This window comes from Microchirus variegatus (assembly GCF_963457635.1).
Source record: "Microchirus variegatus genome assembly, chromosome: 7".
In the NCBI taxonomy this organism is placed as follows: domain Eukaryota; kingdom Metazoa; phylum Chordata; class Actinopteri; order Pleuronectiformes; family Soleidae; genus Microchirus; species Microchirus variegatus.
Window position 1 is genome coordinate 6,235,194 of NC_139808.1, and position 14,117 is coordinate 6,249,310.

A 14,117-nucleotide genomic window follows, 5' to 3' on the forward strand; every position below is an offset into this window, starting at 1 on the left:
TAGACGGAGAAGAAGAAGAAGAAGAAAAAGAAGAAAACCCAGAATCAGTGAAAAGGAGACCAGAGTTTCATCTGAGGGATTACTGGACATTTTATACATATATAGGAGTTCCTGTCATGGTGATATCCTGCCTGATCGTCTCCCGCTGACAGTAGCCTCGCTGTTTCTTGGATTTTCCCCCGGGGGATCAAAGTTTGTTTTCAAAAGCAGAGCAGAGCGTGTGAATGAAGTGTGCGGAAGCAGGAAACATGTCAAATGGACTTTTCAGTCACCTGTTGAGGGGAGTGTGGCTGCTGTGGCAAGGTGAGTGCAAGCCTCTGTCTACAGGAGGACACTGTGTGTGTCTCTCTAAACAGCTATTTGACAAGTTTGTTTTTATTCCTTCTCTATATCAACACGTTTCAGTGAGCTGCTGCTATACTATACTGTACTGTACTTGGTGAGGATTTGCATTTGAGGAACAGAGAGAGCATAAATATGCATTCAGAGTTTGTCACACCACATGTCAGGAGAAATGCTTTTAACTACCCCGGGGTCAAATTTAGATTGTGCACAACACAGATTTTCCCCCTGATGTACTGCAAAGATTTCCACATGTGAAAACAAGGAGATAAATGCTCTCATGTGACAAAACTGCTGAACACAGTACGGAGACAAAAAAAAAAAAAAATGGAAGAGATTATAAGAGACAGACCCGTGATTATCAGGAAGTTATTATCTCATTTGTCACAATAATTTGCAAACCTCAACATGTGGATCAGCACAAAAACACAACCTGTGTGTGACGTTAGACATGCGTGAATTAAACCAGCCCTGTGTTCGCCCTCTGCTCCTCTGAGCGTCTTCAAAGCAGCGGTGCAGTTTTTTTGAAAAAGGAGCTCTGCCTTTAAACAATGGAACCCCTCGGAGCAGGGGAAGCGTGGCCCTGGAACTAATGTTGCCATTATGTTAATCGTTAGAATAACAGGAGACGACCATTACTGACTCTACCTTTAGGGCTGTTGTGCGGCTGATTGTCCAGCCGCCGTGGCTGTGATAGCACGAGCGCAGCTGTTTGGCCATCAGGGCCGGTTAGGGTGATGGGGTTGGTGGGGAGGGGAATGACAGCAACCCAGAGTCAACCACCTCACCTCATACTATCAAAGAAATAGCTGCTTGGTTTTCATACCGGTCGATTGATGCAGCATCTGCTCAAGTGTGGTAAAAAGAGACACGGGAGGCCGAGCCCCTGATGCACAGTAAACAAGGCTGAAAACAGATTTGGGATGGTTTTCAAAAGGTTTCACAGTGGAAAAGGTTTGAATAATAAAATGTTTCTGCAGATCAATCAGTCCAATTTTGACAGGACTCCATAAAAACTGACTCCATATTGAGCTAGAAAAAAAAAAAGAAAACTCTGCTGAGAACCGGACACAAAATCCAACTTTAAAGCTACAAACAGTTCATCTTAACCTGTCGTTTCCCCCCCCCCCCAAAAAAATGACTGATCTGCTGCACAGAATAAATGTTTGGATAAGTTCTGGTGAACAGACGCGTTTCCCCTCGTGGGTCAGTCGAGATCTAAACTAAACTTAATCTTTGATCCAATCCTAGATCATGTTAATCTGAATCAAACCTTGGATGCGGGGTCCACAACAGTCCGTTTCAAAACATGGAAACCGTCCAAATTACGCGTAACAGACACCGACCGGATCTTGTAAAACACCTCCAAACAAAAGGTTTTGGGTTAAGCTGCGCAACATCAATGGACCATCAACTTTCTCTTGTCCGCTATCTTGGATTGATTGATTCCCATGAGCAGATATCACAATGCCAAGTTGCTCATAATGAGGAATCCGCTCCAGTGTCTGTCAGCTTAAAAAAAAGAAAACAAGAATGGAAGCCATTGTTTTTCCACTGGTGCTCGGAACTTTGTTTTGTTTGACTGTTACATGAGCGATTAAGGATGAAAAGATAAGAAAACGCTGCAGTAGGTGGACGCGTAGGCTTCATGTGGCAGCGGTTTTTCCTACATAGCGATCATGTGATCACGTTGTGGAGCAGGACAATCAAGCTGCGTCGAGATCGGCGGCCAGAATTCAGCAACCGCAGTGGAACTGGCAGCGGCGTCCGCCGGGCAGAGCCTGCTCGATCCCTTCTTCAAATATACAAGGCTGCGGGATTAAGCAGCTTACGCTGTGATGAAAAGACAACAGCGAGCTCGGTGCATGTGCTGCTCCAGAGGACAGAGGGAGAGGGAGAGGATCGTGGTCAGGGCGAGAAGAGACACAGAGGTTAAAGACCAAAAAGGGAAAGGGCCGGGGGGGGGTGAGGGGCACTGAGGGTTAGAATAACACAACAAATCTCATGTTCTCTAAATCTACGAAAATCAACCTGACCCTTGCCTGACTTTGGCTGCAAGTGTGGAGCAAAGAGAGAGAATCAGAAGCACAACAAAGCAGTGTAATATGTTATTACGTAAGATGTTTTAGGATTTGCATGTTTAATCTGCCGCTTATTTTTTGAATAAGCAAACAACAGATTCACTGCGCTGAACATGAGGCCCACACAAAAAAGACAAAAAAAAAAAATGATGCAGCAAAGGCTGTAAGGGAGTATTTGGTATACATTTATTTTTACCTTTAAAGCGGAACTAGACCGGAAGTTCCTATTATCGCTGTTTTTTTTGGTGTGTATCTGCGTCATTACCTTGTTTATGAAGCCCTGACGGTTCGAAACAAACAGTTCAGCCATTGCTGAGAACGTTGTGTTTTATTGTAATCTCGGGGCTCAACGTGATCACTGAAAATCCCGTAATAGTTACGTAAGCAGCGGTTCTCCTGAACAACCGATCGTCCTGTAAAACACGACGATCGGTAGTCCGGGCACATCCGGATAGTACATTGAACCGCAGAAGAAGAATAACGTTCGTTGTGGAGGTGTTTCACGAGCAACAGTGTCTTCTGACTCTGGGTCTGACTCCGGTTTAAAGTCATAAAAGGGACTGCGGCGGGGAGTCGTGACGAAGCTATTTTTAAACACTGTTAAAACAATGTTTTGATAATGAGGAGCAGTGCATCCGCCGTTCCAGAGGGGGGCGCTGCGCTTCTGAGAACGGATGTGCTGGATAGTACTGGCCAATCACAAGACTCTGTCTTCTGGGGGTGAAAGTTCACTCTGAAATCTCGCAGCAGAAATACACTGTCAGAAAAGAGGATTTCTATCGGCTAGGTTACAGCAACTAGGAGGTTTTTGACCATAAAAACAAGTTAATATATGCAAGTAGACCTCCATAACTAACATTTATGTGCAACAGGACCACTCTATGTGACCTTTAAAATTGTATATTATTGTCTTATTCTATTCATATTATTATTGATGATAAATGACTTCAACAACAGTAGTGCAGAGCAGTTCAAACTAATTGTAGCTGTGATCAATACCTTAATATGTAATGTTTGTGTGTGATGACCCTGTCTGACACGCGCAGATGGTTGTGCTTCATGTCAAGTGATTGATAAATGACTGTTTTCATCAATATGTGATGTTAACTATAGGGGGAATTCCCACCAGAGAGCCAATCAACGTTTTCTTTTTTTTTTTTTTTGAGTAAAGCACTCAGGAAGCATAGAAATCTGCCAAGGCTGCTCAGTTTCCCACAGTGTCCGTACTCTCTCTCCTATCTATCATAGGATAGCAAATGTTTTGTTTTGTTTTTAAATCCTGCATCAGTGTCTGGATCACTGCCACGATCTAACGATTTCTTACTCGAGCCGCAACCTACGTCCTTTACTTTTGGAGTTCCGCTGCTCACATTAGAAACAAACAAACAAACAAAACAGCTAGACGGACAAATGCAGCCAAAAACATAATGTCATTGGCGGATGTAGCAGCAGCAATCAAACCCTGGGCAAGAGACCCTCTTCTCCGGAGGCATGAGATGAAGCAATGCAATTCTTGTACACAAATTATTTGGACTTTTTCCCAAAACGTTGCTCTCTTTTTCCAGCGCAATAGTTTGGCCTCATTCAAGCCGGTGGTTATTTATTCAGATTAAATGGGGTCATAAGATAAATGAGCTAAAATGATTAATATGGGTGGAGAAGTTTGTTTTTTTAAACTTACTCGGTTGTGTTTGAGTAGTTTATCAAAATCACTCCAAGGGGGGCAGCAAGAACACATTATTTTGAGCGTATAAGGGGGGTTGCAAAAATAAAAGATAGTCTTATATCATAACACCTGTATCCAAGACCTGCAAAGTGCGAACTGTGAATAATGTGTGCATTCTGTGAGCTACTGTATTTTCTGCAAAACAAACGCATGCACTTCACTAATCTTGTCATGAAGAGGCCTCGCCCTGCCTGCCTGCCTCACCCTCTCACCCTCCTGACAAACTTCATTCACCCCATTAACCACTAAAGGAACTAAAACAAAGACAGGAAAAAAAAAGAAGGAGGGAGGTATCTGAAATCAATCCAGAAGAAATGAGCCGTAAACATCACAGCTGTTTCATCGCGGGGAGGCGAGGGGAGAGGTGGGCGAGGAGGGCACGGGTACTTCAGGGACAAGTTTGTCCTGCGTCACTGAAGCAAAGATAGATGAGAGTGGCTTTACAGTTCATAGTGGGGGGGGGAGGCGGGGGGGTGCTAGCCACACTAGCCACACTGAAAGAAATGTAGGAACCACACGAGGAAGTAGTTAAAATGTTGGAACATAAAGGGCTTTCCCGTCATCTCAACGCAACAACAACATTTCCTCCAGGTCAAAACAGATTCTCTTTTAACCTCCACTGTCTCCACTGTCACAAGTTTAGTAACTCGGCAGAAACAACAATAATGAAGCACTAAATGAATGGTGCGCACTGGGTTGACTTAAATGTCAAGCCCCTCTCCGTAAGCCCTGAATCAAAAGTACCTGGGTCTAAGCTCTTGTTTTTACAGGAAAGCTCCAAATAAAGACGCGGTTTTTAAGACTGTAGACTTTTGGCTCTGCGCGGATGAGACATGAGAGAGGAGACCACGCGCTGCCAAACCAGTAATCACAAATGCAAACAAACAAACAGAGAGACGCCTGGAGGTCTTTTTTTTATTTTTTATTTTTTTTTATAAATGCTATCCCTTCTGCAGTCTTACTGTGTGCATCGCTGTGTGCAGTCACTGCGGTGTGTTTGTGTGAGAGTGCATGCGTGTGCATATTTGTGTTGTGTGTTGGAAACATCAGGATGAATATATGGACTCCTGAAAACCTCGGGGAGATTATTTTGGCCAGTCATCAGTTAGACAGAGCGAAGACCACTGGCAGTGGTGGTGATGACAGACTGCCCAATCCAGACCACACAGCAGGGTCACGGGGGCTGCTGTGCTGACCCCTTGTGGGTGAGTTTAGACACTGCGGGGAGGAAAACTATAGAGGATGCGCTCGACATGCATTTTGAAATCATGTTTTCAAGGTGAACTGTTCGAAGGCCACTGAACACATCAGGGTTAAACCAGTTTTCCACTGAATTTCATGAGTAACCGTACATGGGACATTTTAGAGGCCGTGGAGAATAAATAAATCAGTGGGAAAAAAAAAAAACTGCAGGCTAAAACTAATGATATTTGACAGCCAATGTAGGAAATGAATCAACTTAAATAGTCCCCCAACTCTTCCAAATTGAGATGGGGGTTGGATATTATCATACGTATTACAACATCGCCTCACTTGTGGTTGGGCCGAGGCCTTTTTGTAGAAGAATACTTAAAACCCCACAATGAGCAATTCTGTTTTACTAAGCTCTGCTTTTTATGAGAACTCTTTTAGTAAACGCAACCATATGCCCAATTGGAGTGAGATCCAAGAGAGCGAGGGGGCTGAATGACAAGTGACCTTAAGAATCGCTCTATAGAAATGCGTTTGGCAAAAATGGAAATTCAAAATATCGGCAGCCAAATTCTCGACTCCACATCACGTACACAGCGACTGCTTCACGCAGCTACAAAGACTGGATAACACAAAACAGACCAATTTGAAATGACCTGCACGGAGAAGCAGTGGAAATTTATTGATCCTGATTAGTATTTTCTGCTCCGAATCCTCCAGTGGGAGAAGCAGCTGCGTCCAAATGACTGCTGGTTCCCTCACCCGCAGCAGTGACACAGAGCAAACGCACATCACTGGGAGGGGGGGGGGGGGAATTGCAAACATGTTTCAGTGTCCCAGATAGGAAAAAAGTGGTATTAATCATATAATGAAACAGACAGACGCACGAATAATGAGGTCCTATTAAGGCAGAACCTCAGTTCTGATGAACGGGTTAAGTTTAGGGCTATTTGTGGTTTGTTTAAGGTTATGCTGTCCAAATGAATAGAAGTCAATGTAGAATCCTAAAGAGGAAAGCTGTGTGAAACTGTGTGTCCATGTCTGTAGGCAGGTAAGACAAATTGTGATTCAAAGCAAATTTATTATTAGGACATTTTGACCCTGTGACAATTTTTGGCTGGCCTTCACAACTTTAAAGGACTCGTATTATCGCCCATTTCTCCAAGTTAACCTAGTTCCCAGGTGTCCTAATGAACATGTCTGTGACATGCTTTGGTCAAAACACCTTAAGGATGAAGCACCACATGCAGTTCAATCACCCTGACAAAACAGCCCTGTTCAGAACGCTCTGTTTTGAGTGCCTGTCTCTTTAAATGCAAATGACACACAGGAAACTACATCAGCGTCAATGAGGCTCCGGCAGCTAACAGTAGTTAGCATTTGGAAAAGCCATCATTTGCTGAATCTAGCCGGGACACATTGCCGTCATATATAAAATGTATCCACTGGACACGTAAATCCTCTGTGGCTGGAAGTTTGTGTAGAACTCTGTGCTGCACTCAGCAGCCAAGAATAGAACACTTCGCGGACTTCCGCTCTTCCGGATACTATTGCCCTCGTTTGCACCCTCGCGTTTTTTTAGGGACAAAGCGGAGCTCTGCGAGACAACAATTCCAGGAATTTGCACATCGTGGCGTCATAATGAGTCAACATCGCATGCTTTATCTCCTGTACTTAGACTGAGGTGGACCACAAAAACATGACCTAGTTTAACTAAAAAGTTGATTTTACATAATATGTCCCCTTTAAAGGGACACTATGTAGTATTTATGGGTTTATATAACCCAAAATCCACTTTTTTATACATATTACATGCTCCTGCATTGTCTAGTCGCTGTATAATAGTTTTTGTTTCATTTTCGTAGTGTTTCAAAAAGTCATGTAAAATAACATGGTCGCAGACCGCGGTTGCATAGCCACTGTTAGCAGCGAGACGCCATGTTTCTACCGGAGCCTGTAAGGACAAACGCGAGAGAACAAATCAAGCGTCTCTTTACTTGTAGCAGAAGTCCCGCCTCCACTCTCTCCGCTTCGTCTGCTACGGCCGCGGTAGCTCGCCCTCTCCCTCGCCTCACGAACCTCATCTGCTGACACGGAGAAAGACGACGAGTTCGACATTTGACCGGCTGCGGATACCGTAGCGCTCAGGGAAGGGAGGGGGTGAGCAGAGCAGCAGGTCTTTGTTTTAAATTTCAGCCTCTCCTCTAGATGGCACTATAAACTACTTACTTCACCTTCAAACAGCTTTAATTTAAAGGTTAGGGTTAGTTATTTAATGGTCATGTTATGGTTAGAGTAAAGGGTTAGAATGCATTTGTGCCTGTGAGTGTCCTCACTAAGAATGATCCACATGAATACGAGTGTGTCAGGTTGAAAGATGGAAGGAGGCCGCACATGTCTGTGGTTGTGGTCAGCATATGGGAAGCGTTGCAAGAGTGAAGGGGAATGAAAAATATCCTCCCTCTGACATTACCAAGGTTAATAAACGCCAGTTAGTCCGTCTCCATATTCGCAGCCTCTAACCCCAAAAAAATCATCCAAAGGCAAGTCAATGTTACACAGTGTTCTGCTCCCAAAGTCCTCATTTTTCCTCCAGCTCCATCTGCTCAGCCAACACTTCCACTGCTAACTCCCAGCTCAACAGCAGGCTCAACAGGTGATACGCTTCCCATGTGCTTTTAAAGTCAAGGAGAGAGAGAAGTGGAGCGAGATTACTACCATAAAACTGTCCGTCCAAGGAAAGCTTAGAAAGTGAGAGGAAATGTGTGACGGCTGCGGGGAAAAGAGGCAGCAAAAGAGCGAACAAAGTTAACATCAGTGATTGTATTTACCATGATAAATCAGTTTGTTTATGAAAGATGGGTTTAAAATTGCCTTAGTGCCCAGGAAGATGTCATCAATGTGTATTTTGAAAAGGAATTAAACGACTGATTGGTTCACAAAAACAGCGGCCGACTGACTTTCTTGTGATCGACACCACTCTCGGAATCAAATCAAATATAATTAAAGACGGAATTGTTCGCCGAGCATAGCACGAAAGACTGGACACAGGTGGAAACGCTTGTCCTCGCATTCCTGTCTGAAGGTTTAAGTGTAAAAATGAATATTATTCAGAAGAATGTGGAGTATGGGAGGAAAACAAAATGAAATCAGGAGATGGAGGCATCATTGAGAAGCCAATGCCTTTTTTTTACCGCTTGATATTTGTTTTGGGAGAATGAAACGTCAAAGCCATGCACACATAATGCCCACATTAATATAAGTTACGCTTCAGTTGGAGGACGTGGTTGTTTCGTTGTGTTAAAGGGGAAGTAAGTAGTTTATAGTGCCATCTAGAGGAGAGGCTGAAATTTACAACAAAGACCTGCTGCTCTGCTCACCCCCTCCCTTCCCTGAGCGCTACGGTATCCTCAGCTGGTCAAATGTCGTCCTCGTCGTCTTTCTCCGTGTCAGCAGATGAGGTTCGTGAGGTGAGGGAGAGGGCGGAGCTACCGCGGCCGTAGCAGACGAAGCGGAGAGAGAGGAGGCGGGACTTCCGATACAAGTAAAGAGACGCTTGATTTGTTCTCCCGCGTTTGTCCTCACAGGCTCCGGTAGAAACATGGCGTCTCGCTGCTAACAGTGGCTATGCGACCACGGCCCGCGACCGTGTTATTTTACATGACTTTTTGAAACACTACGAAAATGAAACAAAGAATATTATACAGCGACTAGACAATGCAGGAGCACATAATATGTATAAAAAAGTGGATTTTGGGTTATATAAACCCATAAATACTACACATTGTACCTTTAAAATGTGATGAGAACATCGCGCTCTTTTCTGAACCGAGACCTAAGCGTTCAACCTCTGCCGTTGTCTGCATTCGCACGCATCTGTGTTCTGTAAGGACGGAGGCTCAAAGTGCAGCGATGACCAGTGACAGACAGACACTCTCCAGATGTGCACCTCAATAAATGTTGTACAGTGAATAATGCATTCATTTGGATTAACTTAACTGTCATTGCTTTGGGGGGGAAAAAAAGTCAGGCGAGAACATTCATCACCATTCAGTGTTTTGAGTCATATTATCAACAGATGTATTTGGCTTGGCTGGGTGGTGCTGTCAGCGAACCTGTTGTTTGATTTATCCCACTGTTCCAAATGTATATTTACCGTACAAAGTCCATACACTGGTGCACTCCCCACTTAGCTATACACACACACACACATACCTTCTGCCTCTCGAAGCTAATGCAAAACCAAGGCACTGTGCATCGCAGCTGCAGGCCCCGACCGAAGTGACAAGCCAGAACTGAGAAGCCAACGTCCTGATTCACAGTTACGTATTTGCTCAGAGTTATTACATGGAAAATTTAGCAAATTGCAGCCTGCAGTCAACCAGAATTGTGTTTAGATCTAACAGGACGAAGATGTGAATGTTTTCCCTTTCTCTTGCGATGAAGGATGCAGATAATGATCTCTGAATGGAATAGTTGCGGTTTCCCCCTCTTTCCCCACATCCACCCAAAACTCTAAAAGCCTAATGTGATTATTTACTCGAGCCATTTTTCTGGACTTCTCTTTCCTGTGTAGTGTTGTTTGTGGCTGGGACTGGGAGTAAACTATGGGAGGTGCCCACAGCCTCCTTCACTTCCTCCTCCTCCAACCTGAGCGAGGGCCTACACTGGGCGCCCCACTGTCAGAACCGACACCCACAGGACAGAGTGAGAATCACGGTCGACGTCCCCCCGAGACTGGACGGCACATGGGTGTCAACAAGGTAACGTTTCAGTAGCAGCGATTCGACTCATAAACAATTAAAAGTCATTCTCCGAGGCTATTTTTATATCTCATGTTCAGAAGGATAATACGGACGTCGAGGACAATCTTTACAGTTACCAGATGTCACAGCAAATGGAAGATTGTTTTAGAAATAAAATAGTGAGGAAATGTTTTTTAAAAGGGAAAAACAGTTTCTCCAGTTTCAGAGAATTGTAGGATTAACGCCAAGGAGCACTGACACTTTAATTTGTTTTTACCACTTTTTTTTTTCTTTTTTTTCAAATACAGTATCTAATTGAACGGTTAAACTTTTACAAGAAATGTCATAATTTTCCAGGATTTTGAATCAATATAGATATGACCAGAGCTTTTTTTTCCCCCCTCTTGGACTTTGAGTCAGACAGACACAGAAATGAGGACATAACATGAAGACTTGACTTTTCCTTCAGCCGTAATAATATTTTGCAGCAGAATTGTGTGGATTCAGGTTAGGTTGGTAGATAGATACAATATTGTGCCTTCACAACATCAATTATACTTCTAAGCAAACATGGGAACTGTGCCCAGATGCTTTTGTTTGGAACACTAGCATGTGGGTCACCCCAAGGCCTGGTTAACCCTACAACAACATTGCCGGGTGAAAACCCGAGCAAATAAATTCATGTGATTTTCATGAAAACCAAGTTTTCATCTTCATTATTTAGAAAATTTTTGTTCCCAAATTCCTAATTTTCCAGTCATTTTGGAGCATTTGTATATCGTCCCCTCATGATGCTTTTCTTTCATTTTGTTAGACATGACACAGTTTAAAATAAAAGAACACTATTCAAATGTGTCATGTATTTTCATATATATATATATATATATGTATATATATGATATATGATATAGTTTGATGACAAGTACTTATTATTGTTTCGTCTCGGGTAAAAATCACCCGGCGTTAGCGATGGTGTTTTAGGGTTAAACACCTGAGGATATGCAGTTCAAAGTGTTAGTATTTCAGGTGTCAGGAGTTTGGGAAACTAAGGCAGACAATGGAACAACAACCGAAAGTAAAGTGGAACAAAACGAACAACTAAAATACCCCAAAATTAAAAAAAAAAACCACAGAAAATCAAGTGAACATATCGAGTCTCTGGAGACAAAAGCATCTGAGCAGGGAAACTCCAACCTGTCTATATAGCAGCCAGGCTGATTGCCTGCAGCTGTGAGAGAGCAACACAGGTGCACCCAATATCTCCTCATCAGTGAGGAAACCTGCGCTCTTGATCCTGAGTCTTTGTCCATAGCAAAAAAAAAAAAAGGGTTTCAAATACTGTCAGCTGTGTCAACAATTCATATTTTGAAGATGGCAGAGCCTTTTAATCACTGCAGAGCCTCATGAAAGGTCAAAACTTACATGCTCATTTACAAGATTTTTAACCTAAATGTTTTTACCACTTGTATTGATAAGAAAAATGTTCAAATGTGGTTTTTAGTGGTCAGAATTTTGAGACAAGGTGACATTTAACCAATCCTTCTAAAAGATAATAAAAGTAGCAGCATTGAAAGTCTACACTGAGACTGAGAGAAGATGAAGTCCAGACGACAAACATAATGTACTTTGTCACGCCACTTTTTTTTTTTTTGGTATAATACAATAAATACTTTGCAAAAAATGTGTTAATGTGTTGATGGTCACGAGTTAATAATGGTCCAAATCAGCCAAAACATAACACATTTATCCAGAAACCGTAGAGATAATGTTTGTACAGCTCTGATCGACCGTGACTCCGGAACAAATCAATTTGAAACGCAGATCAACACGGAACATCTGAGCTCTTCGGTCCAGTCTCCTCAAGACTCCATGACTTCAGGCATTGAGCGGAGTTAGAGGGGGTTTATTACTATACTTAATAGCTCAGAACAGTTGTCAATGTTCACTACGAGGACTAGATATATATGTTAATCATGTGATCCAGCTCTTAATGTAGTAGCAAACTAAACTTCAATCTAAAACTACTTCTATCCTGCTGTGTTCAGGTGTGAAGTTCGCCCTGGTCCTGAGTTCCTCACCCGCTCCTACACCTTTCGCCCCAACCGTCACTTCCAGGCCCTGCAGCACTACTACAGCGACAGCACCTGTGGGGGTCCGGCTTACTCCCTCCTGATCTGGGGTAAGCTTCGACTGCGCCAGGCCTCCTGGATTACCCGTGGAGCCACTGAAGCTGAACCTCACCTGAGCAAGGTGGGCATTGTTGTCCACAGCCTGGCGGCCAGGCAGAGACTGGCCTCAAGGCTTCCTCCAGCCTGCGTGAGTCTGATGACTCTGGGTGGAGCGGTGCCCGGGAAGCTGTATGAACTGTACAACACCCGGGCAGGGAGGGGGTGTCTTGCGGCGTTGGGTTTCTCCATGATGGAGTTGAGTCTAATTCGAGTGGAGATGCAGCATCACAGCCACGGAGAGAAAATCCAGGAGCTGTTTTTGGGAGATATTCACACCGACTGGACTCAGAGAACTCACTATAGGCCGACGGGATACCAACAGCCACTGCAGAATGCCATGGTGAGTTGTTGTCAGTTTGTAACTAGGACAAGATTCTTAATACAAGGACAAGCGACCATGGGTTTGAATGTGATCTCTGGCCCTGTGATGGGTCCTGGTGGCCTGTCCACCCTACCTTTGGCTAAGCAGTAGAAAATGAAGAATGAATAATACTAATAAATCCTCACACAGCATCTAACCTCTCACTTCTTTATTTCAGCATCACATCCACCCGTGCCCTGTGTGCGCTCTGGTGTACCGCTCCTCGGAGCAGCGCCCCCCGGTGCTGCCCCGCAGGTCTGCAGCCTCTACGTCTCTGGCTGGACGCTGGGTCAGCCGGCGTTGTGAAACGCGTCCCACTGTCCTCTTCCTGACCAGAGACTTCGCCTTTGATCCGGAGAAACAAGTGTGGGAGGGCATCTACCGACACTACTCGGACCCTTTCTGCTCTCAACCCACGTTCACCTTGAGAGCCTCGGGTCATTACGCTCAGGGGAACCCGTCGTCCAAAGTCTCGGGCGCCACCGAGTTTGTCTTCAAAGTCACAAAGGTGACAATCACAGCCACGGAGGAGCCTACAGCCAAGCTGCTGAATGAGACGAGGCCGGGGAAGTGTGGTCGGGCCGGAGGCTGGGAGGTTGGGGTGGAGCAGGATTTGACCCCCACACATGGGTGCACGGTACTCGGCATCAAGCTGCCACATAAGGAGTTTGAGCTCTTCAAGTTTGAGCCAGACCACAGGAAACACCCCCTGCTGTTTGTTGGAGAGAGACCGACCGACGGATCCAGTCCCGATCGACCGCAGAAGAGACCGACTTCCTTTCAAGCGCCCATGGTGCTTTGCGGTGGCGGCGAGAGCCCTCAACACCAGCCCTCACATCGCTCAAAGTCGGGATTTAACAGCAAGCAAGTCCAGGTAACAGGCAACGGAACAGAGAGACTCACACAGTTGGTGTTACTATTGCTTGGATCCGCGCTTTGCAGCTTGTCTGGCATTCATTAGACGTTGTGCAGAAATCAAGCTGAAGTCATTTCACAGACATTTTCTGGAAGCTTTTCTTCGCTCCTCTTCCATATGATGATGACCACATGTGTGATAGTCAAGAAAAACCATGAGGCATTCAAGTGAAATCAGTCATGTTTGATTCCTGGCTTTCAGGTGCTGCCTTTAGGTTCACATTAATGACTGTTAACTTCAGCTGCAGTAATCTGTGTATAAACAACCGACCTTATACAAGGCATACTTTCAATATCTTAAATACATTTATAGTTCTTTAAACCACGATCAAATAGATTGTTGACATTTGTGGATAAAGCCTCTTTTCCTACAGCGAGAAAACAGTTCTTCTAAAGCACGGATCAGTTATTTCTACATTGAATGAAATACCTGGACACTCCACTGGACTCTTCATGACGCAGTATGACTAATGCACTTTGTATATAACTCTTTTTTTAAATAAAACATACTGGGCAGAAGATGAAGTA

The 14,117-nt window shown here is 44.2% G+C and overlaps 1 protein-coding gene across 1 annotated transcript; it reads left to right on the forward strand.

The window, feature by feature from the left end:
* Positions 1-224: 224 nt before the first annotated feature.
* apcdd1l (adenomatosis polyposis coli down-regulated 1-like) lies at positions 225-13,771 on the forward strand (the record flags this gene model as incomplete). The annotated part of the gene is made up of 4 exons (XM_083892094.1): positions 225-303; positions 9,917-10,103; positions 12,131-12,653; positions 12,853-13,771. The coding sequence occupies 4 exons, from the start codon at positions 225-227 to the stop codon at positions 13,633-13,635; spliced, it is 1,572 nt and encodes a 523-aa protein (XP_083748220.1). The 3' UTR covers positions 13,636-13,771.
* Positions 13,772-14,117: the final 346 nt, after the last annotated feature.